We start from the raw sequence: 19,322 nt of genomic DNA on the forward strand, positions 1-19,322 counted from the left end.
TTTGTTACATGACCACCGTCCCCCACCCCGCTCTCCCTCCTTCCCCACCTCAGTACCCTCTGAGCTGCCCCACCGCCCCCACCGTCCCCCGTGACCCACGCAGAGTATACAATCTCCAGATGGGAGAGTTTTCCGCCTCGCCACTCGCAGCCAATCGCCTTATTTTAGTCCCCCCGTCACACTTGTCCTTCGCTCTGCATCTAAACATTCTGGCCGAGCTGCTGCTGCCCCGCCCCCTCCCCGGGGCCCCTAGACTCCTGTACCCTGCCCGAACCCCCATCACGACCACTCAACGCAGGTCGTCTTTTTCACCCTCCCTTTCTTGCTCATGTCAACCCTTCACCGTGGCCTCAGCGTCGCCCTCTACAGGTGGTGCGGCCGCCACAGCCTGCCATGGTATGCAGGCTGCAGTGTGCTCTCTATGGACCAAACCCGCCCCGTCCCGCCCCGCCCCGCCTCCGACACGCGACCACACATACCCCTTCACCCACGCACATGGCCACCGTCCCACGCAATGATTTTTTCAACCACACACATACGCACTCGCACTTCATCTCTCTTTCCCTGTCCACCTACACACACACACACACACACACACACACACACACACACACACACACACACACACACACACACACACACACACACACACACACACACACACACACACACACACACACACACACACACACAGAGACAAACGTCCCGGTAGCTCAGTGGTTAGAGCGCTGGTTTCACAAGCCAGAGGACCGGGGTTCGATTCCCCGTCCGGGTGGAGATATTTGGGTGTGTCTCCTTTCACGTGTAGCTGTTCACCTAGCAGTGAGTAGGTACGGGATGTAAATCGAGGAGTTGTGACCTTGTTGTCCCGGTGTGTGGTGTGTGCCTGGTCTCAGGCCTATCCGAAGATCGGAAATAATGAGCTCTGTGCTCGTTCCGTAGGGTAACGTCTGGGGCTGTCTCGTCAGAGACTGCAGCAGATCAAACAGTGAATCACACACACACACACACACACACACACACACACACACACACACACACACACACACACACACACACACACACACACACTGACCACTGCAACACCTATTTTTTTTTTCCTTTACTTCAATTTACGTATACAACATTCCCCTCCCCCTTCCCCCCCCCGGACACACACCCCAACACCCCCCCTTAACACGCAACACCCGCAACACACCATAATGACCAGAGTGTGTTGTAGGATGCTGGCGTGGACAAGGAGCGCACCAAGGGCCACGTCGCCGCCTCCAGCAGGACTCCCGCCCATCAGCCTTCCAAATCCAGTGTTAGTGACTCCTGCTGTGTCCGTCGTGGGGCGTGACGCGAGTGTGTGTGTGTGTGTGTGTGTGAGAGAGAGAGAGAGAGATGGATGGAAGTTTGGCGAGTTACTGCGCAGTTTGTCTTTGTGTGTTTGCAGTTTTCGGCTTTTTTGGATCAAGAATAACAAGAAGGATCGCACTCTGCCTGCCACAAGATTGCCTCTCAAGCTTGGCGGGTTTTTGTTCGCGCCAAGAATAACAAGATTTTTTGTTTTTGTAGGCTTAGAATAACGAGTGTCTCAAGCTTTGCAGGTTTTTGTGCCAAGAATAACAGGAAATTGCTTTTTTCTGTTAAGTACGAGTGAAATTTTTTTTTTTTTTATCTGTTTTAGGTTTAGAATGACGAGTGTCTCAAGATTTTCGTTTTTTTTTTTTTTTTTTTTTTTTTCGCGCTCCAAATAACAGAAAATCACTGTTTTTAATTTAATGTATTTGTGTGTGTTAAGCACCAATGAGCTTTTTTTTTTTTTTTTTTATTTATTTATTTATTTATTTTTTTTTTTTAGGCTTAGAATAATGAGTGTCAAGCTTTGCGGGTTTTTATCACGCCCAAAATAACAGAAAATAACTTTTTTGTGTGTGTTAAGCACCAAGGAGCTTTTTGTTACTTTTTTTTCTAGGCTTAGAGTAACGAGTGTGTGAAGCTTTGCAGATTTTTTTTTTTTTTTTTTTTCACGCCGAGAATAACAGGAAATTGCTTTGTGTGTGTGTGTGTGTGTGTGTCCGTGTCCGTGTCCGTGTCCGTGTCCGCTAAGCACGGGTGAGGTTTTTTATTTATCTTTTTAAGGCCTAGAATAACAGCGAAGTGTGTTTGTCTGTTGAAAAAATGGCCTAGGAATCTTATTATTATTTATATATTTTTTCAATTTTTTTTATTTAATTCATTATTAGTATTAGTATTATTTTTTTTGCTTATTTCTTTATTTATTTATGTATTTATGTATTTTATTTATTTATTTATTTTTCCCAAGAATAACAAAGGAAGGCGCGTTTATGTCTGCTGAAATATCTCCTGTAGATATTTTTCGCTCTCGGTCACCCAAAATAACAAAGTGGATTGCATTGTGTCCGCTAAAGGAGATGCTTGGGGATGTGTTCCTAACCTCTTCAGTACCATGACGCGTTTCCACATTAATTCTGCTGTCCATTTGGTGAATTTATACAGCAGAAGCTCGAGCGGAGGATTGAAATAGTGAAGACTGTGGCCATTAATCTTCTGCCCTCCATAGACCCTTCCTAATGTCAGTAAATTGGTCTAATCGTACACAAATCTCAAGGTAGAAATGTGTCCCAGTACTGAAGGGGTTAAGCCTCCTTTTGAAGCCAGCGCAGACTGTCCACCTTGCCTAACGACGAAGTGTGCTTGCTGACTGCTGGGGGAATACACTTACACTTTTCTCGTCAAATTTTGGTGAAGCGTAACAGTGAAGTGGTTTGTCTTATTTGTTATTTGTCTATCTTCTTCTTCTTCTTCTTCTTCTTCTTCTTCTTCGTTTTCTTTTGGTCTGGTGGAAAAAGTTGATTTTTTTCTTCTTTTTTCCGCTTTCATTTTTTCAACCTTTTTTTCAACTCTTACACTTTTCCTCGTCAGTTTTTGATCAGGCGTAACAGTGAAGTGGTTTCTCTTTTTTGTCATTTGTCTGATAGCTTTTTTTTTTTTTTTTTTTTTTTTTTTTTTATGGGGCGGAGGTGGGGATCTGGTGGAATTTTTAAAGTTTTTATCCTTGTATGGTGCGCTACTACCTGCATTGACTCCTTCACAAGAAAATGGCTGGACAGCTTACACTATCCACGCCTGTCAACCAATAGAAAATCGTTATACAAGCCTCTTTAAACCAGCGATCATTACATACAGTCCTTCACAAGAGAATAGATCAATAACGCACATTTTCTGAGTCTTTCTAAACTATAACGTACATTTTTAAGCCTTTCTGAACTAAGATTGCACATTGCCCACCAGAAACTACTTAGGAATTGTTTACTTAACCTTCTAAGTCAGCGAGCACTACATACAGTCCTTTTGAAGAAAATAGATGAATAACTTACATTTTCTAAGCTTTTCTGAACTAGATTACTTATTGATCACCAGAAAATACTTAGGAATTCTTTATTATAGCGGTAACCTCTTGATCAGGTAACGGATCCTGTCCACGGTCCGAGTGTAGGTTGGGCTTCCTCACTCGGGGCAATGGTTTCCTAGCGGGTGGGGTTTGAGATAGGAGGTAACACAAAAAAGTATCACCTTTAGCCCAGAAATTACCGTCAAAATCCCACGTGGTATAAAGAAAATAAAAAAATAAAAAAACGTACATTTTCTAAGTCTAAGTTTCTTATTTCCTTCTTAAGAAATGTTGTTTCTCTTTTTATCTTTGTTTTTTTTATTTTCTATTTTATTTCTTTCATATTTCTTCTTAAAAAGATGTTGAATTGTTCTTTTTTATCTTTATTTTCTATTTTTATTAACCTCTTTCAAATCTAACATATGTCGGGCCGCATGAATTCCTTTGGCGGGCCGTAGTTTGCCCGCACCTGGTCTAATCACACTACAAACTCGTGGTAAAAGTGTGTCCCAGTGCCCCAGTATACTGAAGGGGTGAATCAAGTCCTCGAGCACTGCAATGTCCTTCAGAAGAGAATAGCTTGATGATTTACACACTTGATCGTCCCTGGGCGAAGATTGCACGCTGCTGTTAACAAGTCGCGCAGTTAATGATGTGTTTCTGTGGACAATTAACAGCCAGGGTCGCGGTGTGAGATGCGAGTGAGAGGTGCAGTAACTCTCACTCGCTCTCACTCGCTCTCACTTACTCTTTTACTTTATTCGTCTTGTCCATAAATCAGTGTGACTCAACCTGCACCTCGAGGATGACACGAGGAGGAGGAGGAGGAGGAGGAGAAGGAGAGGAGAGAGAGGAGGAAAAAAAGGAGGAGGAGAAGGAGAGGAGAGAGAGGAGGAGGAAGAGAATGAGGAGGAGGAGGAGGAGGTGGTGGTGGTGGTGGTGGTGGTGGTGGTGGTGGTGGTGGGGGAGGAAAAATAGGAGGAGGAGAGGGGTGGGGTGGGGGTATGGGGGGAAGGTGTCTTGTCTCACTTGGCAGGGAGAGTAAAGGCTTCATGTCAGGTTTAGTTTTCATGTAAAGTGTGTGTGTTGTGATTCTGCTTTATTATTATCTCTCTCTCTCTCTCTCTCTCTCTCTCTCTCTCTCTCTCTCTCTCTCTCTCTCTCTCTCTCTCTCTCTCTCTCTCGTAAACGTTTAGATCTTCATAGTTTTTATTTGTATGTTTGTTTATTTGTTTGTCATATACACGTGTCTTCCTTGAAAATTTTAGTGTTTTTCTTATTTGTTTCTTCCTTATTTTTATTTATTTTATTTCCTTCTTTCCTTCTTAAAAATGTCAAGGTATTTTTCGTTTATTTCTTCCTTATTTTTTTTTTATTTATTTCTTATTTCTTTCTTAAAAATGTCAAGTTATTTTATATTTATTTGTTCTTTATTTTTTTTCTTTCTTATTTCCTTCTTTAAAAAAATTGAATTGTTCTTTTTTTATCTATTTTCAATTTCTAAACGATTTTTTTTTTTAACTTTTTCTTATTTACTTTTTATTTATTTATTTTCTCATTCAGTATCTTGATTTCTTAACTGGTAAACATGTGACTGGTGAGAATATATATTTTTTATTCAGTATCTTGATTTCTTAACTGGTAAACATGTGACTGGTGATAATGTTTGTGTATTTGGTTGTATTGCATTATCCACTCACTCTCCACACGTGTCTTTGTTCAGAGTGCAAATATTTACTGCTACTTCTACCAACACCTTTATTTTTTCACACTCGTAAATGTTTGGCTAGTGGGACTGTTTCTTTAGACTTCTATTTTCCTTTTTTCTTTCCTTCCTCCTTTTCTTTTCTTTTCTTTTTCTTTTCTTTTTTGTTTGGTACGAAAGGGACACTTAGATAGTCCTCAGCCGTGACTGTTTGTTTGTCCTTTCACCTTTTTCCTTCTTTCCTTTCTTTTCCTTTTCCTTTTCCTTTTCCTTTTCTTTCCTTTTCCTTTCCCTTTCCCTTTCCCTTTCCTTTGGTTTTCCTTTGTTTTTCCTTTCTTTTCTTTTACCTTCCCTTCCTTTTCCTTTCTTTCCTTTTCCTTTTCTTTTACTTTCCTTTCCCTTTCCTTTGCTTTTCCTTTCCTTCTCCCTTCCTTTCCTTTCGTTGTCTTTTCCTTTTATTTTCCGTTCATTTCCTTTCCTTTTCTTTACTCTCTCTTTCTTAGTGGCCAGAGTGACGCCTGTGTAATGTTCACTCTTCCTTCTTTCTTTTCTTTTCAATTTTTTTCTTTTCCTAGTGACGAGAGGAACGGCTTATGTAGACCCTCCTTTCCTTCTTTCGTCTTTCGCTCCTTTTCTTTTCCTTTTTTCATTTTCTTTTCTATTCCTATGTAATCTTCACCCTTCTTTCTTCTCTCTCTCCTTTTGTATTCTTTTTCCCCCTCCTTGGTAGCGAGAAGGACGTTTACGTAGTGTTCGGCCGTGACTATTTGAACAGTGGGAGGCGCGGGCGTGACTCATGGGGCCAGGTGACGGGACGAGGGACACGCACTTACACCACATTCCAAGGGGGTGGGAGGACATAGGAAAGGTGACGTATGTGTAGGGTGATGGTGTGGGCGGGTGTGGGTGTGCGTGGGCGGTCATGGGTAGGATAAATTGACCGTGAAATTGGGGAACACGAGATGCATAAGAGAGGTTGACAAGTTGAGTACTGTGTGGTTTCTCATGTCTTGTCTCTCCTTCCTTGTTTCTCTTTCTCTCCGGGTCGTGGCGCTTAGTTCAGGGCATCCACCTTTGTATTCGGGTGTGGGGGGGGCAGAAGAGTGATGGAGGGGGGTAGAGGGGGTAGGAGAGTGGTGGAATGAGGTAATGGGGGATGAGGGGGGGGAGGAGAATGCGGATTGTTTCAGTTTGCCAGATTGTTTTGTCTTTTTTTCATTCGCTGTATCGGTGTCAGTTACTACCTGCCAGAACAGAGGAGGAGGAGGGGGGGAAGATGATGGTGGTGGTGGTGGTGGTGGTGGTGGTGGTGACAGCGCATTTCAGGGACAGTTGATAGCCAGCGGAGAGGACAGGAGCGTGGTGCCAAGGTCGGTGTGGTAGTGGCGGTGGTGGTTGTGAGTTGAGGGTCAGTAGCGTCAGTAGCAGGCGTGGCAGGGACAGTACCACCAGTGCCCGTCGCTCCTTCTAGCACTCGGCCACGCCCCGCTGCGCTTTGGCCTCCGGGGCGCGCGTGGCTTCAGACCGTTGAGTGCCCAGGAGGAAGCAACAGCCGGGACGTCATGTAGTGGCGATGGGAAGTGTGAAGGTGCTGAGGAAGTATTCTGAAACGCTGCTCTCAGCACGACTGTTTGCAAAGGCCACAGAGACACAGAGGATTAGCCGAGTTCTGAAGAGTCTTGAAGCCTTTCGTTATGTAGAAACCTAGCAATTCTTTCACTGGAACCAGAAGAACACTAAAAAAATCCGGTGTCTGTACAATGAAAGCCTCTTAAAACTGAAGGTGCGAGACAGAAGTCCATCGGAACATGGCCTTTAGTAAATGTGATGGTGCCGTGTAGTGGTGACCTGTAGTGCTTCCAGAGGTACTTCCAGAGGTGCTTCCAGAGGTGCTTCCTGTAGTGTTTCAGCCGGTGGAGAAGAAACAAGCTTTAGTACACCCTGAAGAGAGAGTCCTTGTCTTACGCTTCCTGGTTCAGTTCCTCAGCCTCTCGTCAATTGAATCTTCGCATCTTCACATCATCCAGCCACAATGAAGTCCCAAAGGCGCCTCGTAAGGTCCCTGCGTGACTGTTACCACCGCCACTAACGCTACCCTGCTTCAACGCCTTCTCTTTCCCCCTCTGACGCCCCCTCGCTGCCCTGGGACTGCCTGCCGAAGGAAAACAATTTGAAAGGATAACCTGAAGGAGTTTGAGAGGAAATGATGGAGACTGAAGAGGAATATGTTAGTTAAATGGACTTCCTCTTGTCTTTGTCCTGTCCTGTCTGTGTCTTTGTTGTGGAGGGAAGGTGGAGGCAAGGGAGGGACCGTCAGGCCACGTGGAGGAAGTGAGGGGAGGGAAGGAAGTGTGGAGGAGAAAGGTTTTAAAAGGGATGTTGGTGTCTTTGTGTTGTCTTGTGTGTGCGTGGAGGTGGTGGAGGTGAGGGAAGAAGTGGAGGAGATGAGGGGAGAGGTGGAGGAGGTGAGGGGAGTGGAGGAGGTGGTGGTGAGAGTAGAGGTGGAGGAGGTGACGGAAGAGGTGGAGGTGGTGTAGTAGGTGAGGGGAGAGGTGGAGGTGGTGGAGTAGGTGAGGGGAGAGGTGGAGGAGGTTAGGAGAGATGGAGATGGTGGATGAGGTGAGGGGAAAATTGGAGAAGGTGGGAGATGAGGGGAGAGGTGGAGGAAGTGAGGGGAGAAATAAGGGAAGCTTAAAAGAGGATTTGACTCAGTTTGTTTTCATTAATATTGATTGATTTGACCTACTCACTGTCTCCTCCTCCTCCTCCTCCTCCTCCTCCTCCTCCTCCTCCTCCTCCTCCTCCTCCTCCTCCTCCTCCTCCTCCTCCTCGTCCCATGTCAACAGCCTTTATCTGTATTGCATTCCATCAAGAGAGAGAGAGAGAGAGAGAGAGAGAGAGAGAGAGAAGGGCGTGGCAGAAAAAGAGAAAAAGAAGGGTTATAGATGAAGGAGGTAATAGGGAATGGGAGAGAAGGGAGAGGGGAAGGGAGGGGAGGGGGGAAGGAGAGGAGGGGAAGGGGGGGAAGGAGAGAAGGTGTACGGAAGTCTAGGTGTTATTCCTCCCTTCCTCCATATCTCCCTCCTCCTCTTTCTCTCCCTCCCTCCCTTCTCCCCTCTCTTCTTCCCTCCCTTTTACCTTCCCTCTCCCTCCGGATCTGGATGCCCGCCAAAGTGATTTCCCTCCACACACTCTCTCTCTCTCTCTCTCTCTCTCTCTCTCTCTCTCTCTCTCTCTCTCTCTCTCTCTCTCTCTCTCTCTCTCTCTCTCTCTCTCTTAGCACATACTTCCTGGTTACTTCCTTGAGAGAGAGAGAGAGAGAGAGAGAGAGAGAGAATTATTTGTTTAAGTCTACCATTAAAACAAGTTCTCTTTGGTCTTCTTCACCGCTCTCCCCTCTCTCCTCTCCCCTTCCTCTCACACCTTGCAACTTCCCCTCACTTTCTTTCCTTCCCCTCTTCCTCTTCCTCTTTCCCTCAACGTGCCCAATACTCTTTTCCCCTCTTCTGTTTTAGGTTTAGGGGAAACTTCCGCCCATGAGGGGAAAAACAAAAAAGGGGAACATATAGTGAAGGAGGAGGAGGAGGAGGAGATATGATGCAACAGTGACAGAGAGATTGAGAAATGACGGAAGGGAGACAAGATGATGGAGGGAGATGGGAAGTGAGGGAAAGGAGGGGGGAGAGGAGAGGGAGGGAGAGGGGTAAGGTTTCATTTATCATTAGGGTACACGTTTTATTATCTGAGGGAAAAGGAAAAGACTTGTGTTGTCAATTGAGGGTAATGAGTGAGGGAGAGTGAGTGTGGAGTGTTTTTTTTTATTTTGTTTATTTGTTTTTGTTTGTTTTCTACTTTTCTATTATTTTTTCTCTCTTATTTCTCTTCCTTTTCGTTCATTCTCCATTTTTCATCTTTTCTCATTTCTTCAGTTTTTTTTTTTCCTCTATTTTGGTTTATTTTTTGTCTTCCATTCTTCCTTCCTTCTCTTCTCTTCTCTTCTCTTCTCTTTTCTTTTCTTTTCTTTTCTTCCCTTCCTTCCTTATCATCCATTTACATTCCCCTATCTACTCTATCTCTCTCTCTCTCTCTCTCTCTCTCTCTCTCTCTCTCTCTCTCTCTCTCTCTCTCTCTCTCTCTCTCTGGGTGTGAAAGGAGGAGTCTGTGTTTACCTGTGTAGTACCTGTGCAAACAAGGGAGAGGGAGGGAGGTAAACACTCTCTCTCTCTCTCTCTCTCTCTCTCTCTCTCTCTCTCTCTCTCTCTCTCTCTCTCTCTCTCTCTCTCTCTCTCTCTCTCTCTCTCTCTCTCTCTCTCTCTCTCTCTCTCTCTCTCTCTCTCTCATGTTGTTGAGTCAGTTTTGTTTATTTCTTGATTTCTCTCGCCAAGTTGAGTCAGAGAGAGAGAGAGAGAGAGAGAGAGAGAGAGAGAGAGAGAGAGAGAGAGCACATACTGGCTTCTTAGAAAGTGAAGTCTGGCACATAAAGGCTGGTGATGTGCCAAGTAACCCGAGCATTCTCTCTCTCTCTCTCTCTCTCTCTCTCTCTCTCTCTCTCTCTCTCTCTCTCTCTCTCTCTCTCTCTCTCTCTCTCTCTCTCTCTCTCTCTCTCTTCATCACCCAGGCTCAAAATATTTACTCCTCCTTCTTAACAGTGGCCGATGTGATGAAAATCTTGACTATTTTAACTTCATGTGGATTTTTTATGATCATTTAACTCCTGCAATGCTGAGACACGACACGACACTCAGGCCTGTACTCTGACACGCTCTACTGTCTCGCCAATCACTCTCTCTCCTTTTCGAGGGTTCCAGTTGAAGATACTCGTGTTTTTAAGGGTATTTCGATGGTTCTGGTGAAGGACTGGCAAGATTTCTAGTTTGTTAAAAGGAGAAACTTGCCAACGCTTTGTTCTTTCACAATCACTGCTTTCCAAAGGCTCCAGTTGAAGTTACTCGTGTTTTCAAAGGTTCCAATTGAAGATACTGTGTTTTCAAAGGTTCCAGTTGAAGATACCGTGTTTTCAAAGGTTCCAATTGAAGATACTGTGTTTTTAAAGGTTCCAATTGAAGTTACTCGTGTTTCCAAAGGCTCCAGTTGAAGTTACTCGTGTTTTCAAAGGTTCCAGTTGAAGATACAGTGTTTTCAAAGGTTCCAGTTGAAGATACTGTGTTTTCAAAGGTTCCAGTTGAAGTTACTCGTGTTTCCAGAGGTTCCAATTGAAGATACTGTGTTTTCAAAGGTTCCAATTGAAGATACCGTGTTTCCAAAGGTTCCAGTTGAAGATACCGTGTTTCCAAAGGTTCCAATTGAAGATACCGTGTTTCCAAAGGTTCCAGTTGAAGATACAGTGTTTTCAAAGGTTCCAGTTGAAGATACTCGTGTTTTTATTTAACCCATTCAATACTGGGACACATTTTTTTACCTTGAGGTTTGTGTAGAATTAGACCATTTTATTTGCATTAGGAAGCGTCTGTGGAGGTTAAAAGAGTAATGGCAACAGTCTTCACTATTCTAATCCCCCCACGTAAGTTTCTGAAGCTGTATCAACTCACCAAACTAACCAGAGTGAGTATGGAAACGCGTCGTGGTACTGAAGAGGTCAAACGAAAAGAGTGTCTCCCATACCATCCTTGGAGATCCCTTTTATTATATTTTGTTCAGCTTGTTTTTGGGGTGACCAGCATCTCAGTAGGCCCCCCCGCCCCCTCCCCCCGCCTTTTTTTTCGGGCTTTCCTCTTACTTAAAAAAAAAGAAAAGAAAATGTGGTTGGTAGTTATGGTGATATGATGATGATGATGATGAGTGGGTTGAGTGTGTTTTGAGATGGCTAGGTGTGTGTTGTGTGTGTTTGGAGTGGGTGAGTGTTTGTGGAGTGTGCTGGGTGTGTTTTGAGTGACTTGGATGTGTTTTGAGTGACTTGGCTGTGTTTTGAGTGTGCTGGGTGTGTTTTGAGTGACTTGGGTGTGTTTTGAGTGACTTGGGTGTGTTTTGAGTGACTTGGGTGTGTTTTGAGTGACTTGGGTGTGTTTTGAGTGTGCTGGGTGTGTTTTGAGAGACTTGAGTGTTTTGAGTGTGTTTTGAGTGGGATAGGAGAGGTTATGAGTGGGCTAAGGTTAAATATAGTGGGCTTTTGTGTCTTTTCAGTGGGTTAGACTTGTTTTGAAGTGGGCAGGGAACACGTGGTGAGTGGGGTGTGGCGTGCGACAGAGGAGGTGGCAAGGAGATGGGTGATGGAGACAGCTGCATATGTGTGTGTGTGTGTGTGTGTGTGTGTGTGTGTGTGTGTGTGTGTGTGTGGTGCTGTTATCCACTTATCCACAGAGCAAGAGGTAATATTAGACGAGTCCTTGTGTTTTTCCATCTCGTTACTTCAACCCTGCCTGTTTTTTTTTTTTTTTTTTCTCCACCTCATGTCTTGCCTGCTTGACGAGTGTACCTTTGTTCCCCTTGCCATGAATAGTTACCCGTTTTCTGAAATAATAAAGAAAACGGGATGAAAATAGTGAAGTAGATAGTGAAGGACGGAAGCTTAGAAATTAGAAGAGGGAGAGAGAAAATGGAATAGGAAATACCCACGTAAATATAAACGCAACTAAGGAAATAAGGAAGTAAATAAATAGAAGTAAAAAAGAGATCGTAAGGAAATTGCAGAGGATGTAAATAGAGAAGAAAAACAGGCAAACAAGGCAAGAGAGAGAGAGAGAGAGAGAGAGAGAGAGAGAGAGAGAGAGAGAGAGAGAGAGAGAGAGAGGATGAGGAAGACGAAGGCTCGTAAAGACAAAGTAAAGAAGGAAGAGAGAGAGATAGAACAGAATGAGGGAGGAAGCAAGGAGGAGGAAGACTCGAAAAACAAAGTGAAAAAGGAAGAAGGAAGAGACAGAGATAGAGAAAAAATGAGGGAGGAAGGAAGAAAAGGAAGACTCGTGAGACAGATTAAAGAAAGAAAAGAGAAGAGAGAGAGAGAGAGAGAGAGAGAGAGAGAGAGAGAGAGAGAGAGAGAGAGAGAGAGAGAGAGGAAGAGAAAGACTGGTATAAATCGTGAGTGGAGCACGCTGGCTTGCCTCTGATCGCTGTCAGGTGACCCCTTCAAGCCTGGCAGCCGTAGTATTTACCATGAGACAGTAATAGCCGCCCACACTCTGCCTCCTTGCCCGCCCTCTCTCTCACACACACACACACACACACACACACACACACACACACACACACACACACACACACACACACACACACACACACACACACACACACACACACACACACACACACACACACACACACACACACACACACACACACACACACACACACACACACACACACACACACACACACACACACACACACACACACACACACACACACACACACACACACACACACACACACACACACACACACACACACACACACACACACACACACAACAGTATATCATTACACAGAGCACACACACACACACTCCAGAAACACACACACACACACATTACAACGATCGCTCGCACACTCTCACAGCCTCTCTTACTATATCAGCATTGAGAGAGCTTTTTGGCAGGACTCGACTTCGTCACAGCCTTCGTCAGCACATTAGAATGACGTCAGTTCCGCCCTTACTCCCTCACGTATACCCGTCGTGTCTTGTGCCAAAGTGAGTCTTCCGGAACGAGCTCACCACGCCAAAGCTTTCCCTGCGCCATCATTGTATCCATCAGCACATCATTCTGACAACAGCAGGCTTCATATGTCGAGCTGCAACGCGCAGTATCTTAACCTCTTCAGTACTGGGAGGTCAGAAGGTTAATGGCAGTCTTCACTTTTTAACCATTTTACCACTGGATGATTTGTGTACAATTAGACCATTTTATTGACATGAGGAACGGTCTATGGAGGTCAGAAGGTTAATGGCCAGTCTTCACTACTTTAACCATGAAAATATTAACCCTCTTCAGGACTGGGACGCATTTTTACCATAGATTTGTGTACAATTAGACCATTTTATTGACATTCGGAACGGTCTATGGAGGTCAGAAGGTTAATGGCCACAGTCTTCACTTTTTTAACCATGAAAATATTAACCTTTTCAGTACTAGGATGCATTTTTACCATGAGATGTGTGTACGATTAGACCATTTTATTGACATTAGGAAGGGTCAATGGAGGTCAGAGGATTAATGGCCACAGTCTTCACTATTTTAATCATGGAAATATTAATCTCTTCAGTAGCAGGACGTGTTTTTATATTCACTGTGGTTACTATTTGGTGAGTTAATGCAGCTTCAGAAACACATGTTGGGATTAGAATAGTAAAGACAGGCCTTTAATCTTCTGACCCCCATAGAGCCTTCCTAGTGTCAATCAAATGGTCTAATCGTACACAAAACTCAAGGTAAAATAATGGCTCAGTACTGAAGGGGTTAATGGGAGAAAGGCAGCGTATGTTTGTGTCTATTTTGTAACTAATTTTTTTTCCCACATCCTTTTTTTTTTTTTTTTTTTTTTTTTTTTTTTTTTTTTTCCTTTTTCTCGTCTCTTTCATCTCTCATCTTTTTTTCTTCATGTATTTCTCTGATTTTCCTTCTCTTCCCTCTACTTCATCTTACGTCCTTTTACTTCTTACTTTTTGTCTTATCTCCCATATCTCTCTTTTATTCTCCTCTCTACTTCTTATCACATCCTTTTATATTCACTATCTTTGTTTTATTTCCCTTCTCTTTTATTTCCATCCTTTTATTTCCCTCTCTACTTCATAATATGTCCCCTTATTTTTTTTTTATTTGTCTTATTTCCCGTATCTCTCTTTTATTTCCCTCTACGTGTTATCACTTTATTTTTCACTATCTGTTTTATTTCCCTTCTCTCTTTTATTTCCCTCTCTACTTGTTACCACATCCTTTAATATTCACCATCATTTTTTTTTCCTCTCTGTCTTTTATTCCCCTCTCTACTTCATCTCTCATTTATTCCCCACTTTAATCCCCACCTCCTCCTTATCTTTCTCTCATTTAGCAGTCCCTTGATTCGTCAGACACTCAGAACACACAACACAGCTGATCATAAAGAGGGTGGGCGTATTTGTGGCGTCAAACAACACTAGGAAACGTGAGGAGCAGCATCAGTGCCCGGGCAAGACAACACCAGTGCCTCTCTCACGTCAAGAACCACGCCACCTCATTATCTCTTACTCCAAAATAACTACAGGACCAAAGAGAGAGAGAGAGAGGGAGAAGGGGGGAAGAGTTAAATATATATGAATACACGATAGAAGGATGTCACAGGTGCAATGAAAAGGAGAGGAGGAGGAGGAGGAGGAGGAGGAGGAGGAGGAGGAGGAGGAGGAAGTAGTAACATGAAGTGAGTGTGGGCGCAGTGAGGGTGATTGTACCCGAGAGAGAGAGAGAGAGAGAGAGAGAGAGAGAGAGAGAGAGAGAGAGAGCGCCAGCCAGCCAGCGAGCCAGGTGGGCACTCATGACTACAAGGAGGCATGACAACTTCTCCCTGACACGCCATCCTCTCTCTCTCTCTCTCTCTCTCTCTCTCTCTCTCTCTCTCTCAGGAAAGACTTTACACCCAAAATTGGTTGAGAAGCGAAGGAAATTTAACGTTGCTAAGCTTGCAATATAAAACGAGTCTTAGGATAAAGCCGAGTACATCTTACAGTAGCTTGGTAACACGCGCCAGTACACTCAGGAAGGGCAGAGAGAGGTGGCGTCTGTGTGAAGATGGCTTGTTTTTAGATACGTTTTGCTCCTGACTTTCCCTGCGCGATCTGGGACAACTCATAAGGCTGAAGGCAATGCTCTGTAAGTCTTCTAGGGCACTGACACGGAAGACATAAGCGTGTGGGAAAGTCGATTATGCATTGTTTGGTCAGTGTGACGGCTGCTGGGACAATAAAAAAGATAAGAACGATACATGTCTGTGTTATGAGTAAGGGAATGTCAAATGGAAAGAAAGAGGCAATAAAAAGAGTAGATTCTCCAATATTTAGCCAGTGTGACGCGCAGGAGATGGCTGGACAGTAGAACAATACATACCAAGATGCCTCAGAGTGGTTTGTGAGTGAGGAAACACGTCAACACGTCACACAGCAGTGAAACAGTTATAGCAACGTTATGGTGTGAAGGTCCGTGTTTATCCAAGCTTCTCCTCATCAGCCGGCCACTTACACCCATAGGAGGCGATGTAGGAGGTGGAAGTGGCGTTATAATGTAATTTCAGGCGTGACTCGCTCCTCATGACAGCGGGCGAGGGGCCAGCCGCTGGGAGAGGATGCATAGGGTGGTGGGGGGTGGGCACGGGAGGATAGACGCAGGCGGCTGGCACACTGGCACATCGACGCGGCTCAGTGTGTTGTGCCCCGCTAGACAGAGCCGCCCGCCACAGCTGTGCAGGGTTAGCGGGGCGGGGAGTGTGCTGCGGGACGTTTACCAGGCGTGTGCAGGGCGTGTGCTGGTGTCCACAGGCGTTCTTGAAGGCGGTGCAGGCAAGGCGTGGCTATGTGCTGTGTTGCAGTGACTAGGCGTGCTGTTAGTCTGAGTCAGGGAGGCTAAGAGGACTCCTGCTTGGTTTGGGGTCCAGCGTGGCCTCCTGCAGGGTGTGAGAGGTGCGGGGCCTGCTGGAGTCACCGCAGGGCAGCATGGGACACAGTCTGCCGCCCCACCATGTTCAGCTTCATCGCCACTATACTACCTGTTGTACGTGTCTCAGCTCCCCACACCCAACCAGTGGTGCCAAGCCTGTAGGGTGTCACTGCCCCCACCACGGGATAGTGTACGCGCGCTCTCTCTCTCTCTCTCTCTCTCTCTCTCTCTCTCTCTCTCTCTCTCTCTCTCTCTCTCTCTCTCTCTCTCTCTCTCTCTCTCTCTCTCTCTCTCTCTCTCTCTCTCTCTCTCTCTCTCTCTCTCTCTCTCTCTCTCTCTCTCTCTCTCTCTCTCTCTCACTACAGCGTCCTTGTTTACTCACTTTTAGCACAAGGATTGACCATCACTCACCGGCGGCCTTGGCTGTGGCGAGAGCGAGGGCGCCGTACAGGCTTAGGCACGAATCGGCTGAGTGAAGGGCGTGTCGGGGCGTAGGACGTGTACATGTGTGTGTCTTGTGTGAATGAGGTAGCTGTGACTCTTAATAACAGGTTAATTGTTGGTAGTTTGATTGTATGAGGCCGTAGGTGTGTGTTGTAATGGACAGTATTATGAAACTCCTCTGCGCCGCACCTCTTCTGCTATCCAAATGGTCTAGTGGTAGTGGAAGGGGTTTTTAATAGTGTTTTTTATTGTTCTAGTGACAGATTAACGTGATTTCAACTTTATTAACAGGAGAAACACTGAGAACCCGTTTAATCATCTTTGTGGGATTGGAATGAGATGAGAGAATAGAACGTGTCAGAGAATGGGATTGATATAATTTCTAATATTAACAGGAGAAACACTTGAGAAATGGTCTAGTCATCTTTGCGGGAGTGGAAAACAGTCTGGATGAGAGAGCAGAACATGTCAGAGTAGGGATAATGAGCGAGTGGTGAAGTGAGTGAGGTGAGGTTAGCTTGGTGGGATGAAAAGAATAACACCCGTATTAAGAAACGCCTTCCTCTCTCACTACGACAATTTTCCAAGGCCACAGAGACAACTAGCTGGGTTTTCAAGACAGTTTCTCCTCTTAATAAACTAAAAATCTTGCCAGTGTATCACCAGAACCATAAAAACGCTTAAAAACACGAGTATCTTCAACTGGAGCCTTTGGAAATCAGTGATGGTGAGAGACCAAAGCGTGTTAGAATACGAGCCTCAGTGAGTAGTATTATTGAGTCCTTCCCGACGCACTGCCAGGGGGACAACACCGCTGATTAACTGGTGGGCGGAGGCTGAGGGTCGCGAGAGCTGCCAAAGGTGAGGGAGAGCAGCTGTTGTATGGCGGCGCTGCTGGTGTGCATTAAGTAGCAAACTTGGGGTTGGGTGACGGGCAGCTGTGTTTGGGGTGACGTGGCTGTGTTGGGAGGGATTCGGCTGTGTTTGGGATGGTAGGGGAGGTTGAAGTCTTGGGTCTGTGGGGTGACATGGCTGTGTTGGGAGGGTATGGGAGGTTGGACGCTTAGTTTTGGGTAAGGAAAGGGAGATTTTGATGTGTTGGGTGGCTAGGAAGTGTTTTGCTGTATGAAAGTGGGAAATGAAGGTTTTGCTGTTTAAAAGCTGTACAGAAGTTGAGAGAAGGGGAGGTTTTGATGTGTTGAGTTGCTAGAAAGTGTTGCTTTGCTGAATAAGAATGAGAAATGGAGGTTTTGTTCAATATATGCTGTACAGAAGTTGAGAGAAGTGATATTTTGATGTGTTGGATAGCTAGAGATGGTTTTGTTGTATAAGAAATTAAGAAATGGAGGTTTTGCTTTACAGATACTGGACAGAAGGCGTACAAATCATCATACGCCAGGAGTTAGGACAGATGAGATGCGAGAGTGTGTTGCGCTGTGAATGTGGATAAATAATCATTCAAATACTCCTTTTTTTTTCAGCTTTTTCTTGTTCTTATTCTTCTTGATGGGGTTGATTTTTTTTTTCAATCTTTTCTTCTTTTTCAGCTTTTTCCTCTTTTCTTGTTCTTGTTCGTGCAGAGAGAGAGAGAGAGAGAGAGAGAGAGAGAGAGAGAGAGAGAGACTGTGTGACGTGAGTAGATAGTTAAAGCGACAAGAGAAGCTGTGTCACTGTAAAAAAAAAGTCTCACTGTGGTTTCGTTAATGTATAAGGGAACAAAAAGGGTGGAATTCCTCGCCAGGGTGGAATGCTGTGAAGGCGATGCAATGTTCGATGCTGTGTGCCAGAGATGCAGAAGATGCTGTGTTGCTGTGATGAGAGGGAGTCGGTGGTGTGTGGTGTGCCAGAGACTAAGGGAGAGGCTGTGGTGATGTGCCAGGGCGGGAAATGAGGCAATGAGAGGGAGGGAGAGTAGGGAGTAGGGAGAGAGAGTGAGAGTTAGGCTTATATGTATACCCCCTGAGCTGACTGTCATGAAAGAATCTGCATGGGAGGGAGGAATGTACTCTTACTGGTACACGTATTCTGAAACGCTTTGCTCTCTCACCACGACTCTTCTCCAAGGTCACAGAGATGGTTAGCCGTGTTCTCAAGGGCGTGTCGCTTGATAGTACTGTAGAACTGTCGTTACTCTGTCACTAGAACCACGGAAACGTTCTTAACCCTATCAGTACCATGACGCGTTTCCATATCCATTCTGCTTACTATTTAGTGATTTTATACAGCTTCAGAAACTCTTTTGGGGAATAAGAATAGTGAGGACTGTGGCTATTAATCTTCTGACCTCCATAGACCCTTTCTGATGCTAATAAAATGGTCTAATCGTACCCAGATCTCGAGGGAAAAGTGTGTTATAGAAGGGGTTAAAAACTTGTGCCACTTGACTTACAGCATTTTTGAATGTAGTGCAGGTGTTTCAGAATGTGTGCCTTATCTTGTCTGTGATTCAGTGGTAGGCATTACTTGGAGGAGGGGAACGGGGCAGGCAAAGGCACGGAACACTAGAAAAAAAAAATTACTTAGCTTAATCTCTTTAGTGTTTCAGGATGCGTGCGTTATCCTGTCTGTGATTCAGTGGTAGGAGTTACTTAAGTAGAGGGAAAGGGGCAAACACAGGTACTGAACACTAGAAAAAAATACTTAGCTTAATCTTTCTATAGTGTTTTAGAATGTGTGCCTTGGTCTGCCTGTAATTCAATGTTAGGAGTTACTTAAGGAGAGGGAACGGGACAGACAAAGGCAACGAACACTAGAATAAAATACTTTGCTTAATCCTTCTAGTGTGGCTTGTCCTTTCAATAATTCAATGATAGAAACTACTCATTCTAGAAGGAACTGGACAGACACAAGGCACTGAACACTAGAAATAATGGTTAACTTAACCCCTTCAACACTGGGACACATTTTTAACCTTGAGATTTGTGTACGATTAGACCATTTTCTTGACATTAGGGAGGGACTATGGAGTTCAGAAGATAAATGGCCACAATCTTTATTTTAATCCCCCCCCCCCATGAGTTTCTGAAGCTGTATAGAATCACCAAATAGTAAGCAGAATGAATATGGAAACGCGCCATGGTACTGAAGGTGGTAATCGTTGTACACCCAATGTCTTATGTTTACAATCCCCAGTGCTTAGATAAAAGGATGATATTTACAGTACCATCATAGACAAGACAGATCCACCTATTCTATT

General features: G+C 44.7%; 1 protein-coding gene across 1 annotated transcript in view; it reads left to right on the forward strand.

Annotated features, from left to right (window-relative positions):
* LOC123511910 (protein piccolo-like) overlaps positions 1-19,322 on the forward strand; it is a 72,871-nt gene that overhangs the window by 1,186 nt on the left and 52,363 nt on the right. Inside the window, 1 exon segment of the mRNA XM_045267985.1 lies at positions 1,223-1,306. Within this exon segment, the coding sequence (XP_045123920.1) occupies positions 1,223-1,306 (84 nt within the window).

This window comes from Portunus trituberculatus, chromosome 32, assembly GCF_017591435.1.
Source record: "Portunus trituberculatus isolate SZX2019 chromosome 32, ASM1759143v1, whole genome shotgun sequence".
NCBI classification, from domain to species: Eukaryota; Metazoa; Arthropoda; class Malacostraca; order Decapoda; family Portunidae; genus Portunus; species Portunus trituberculatus.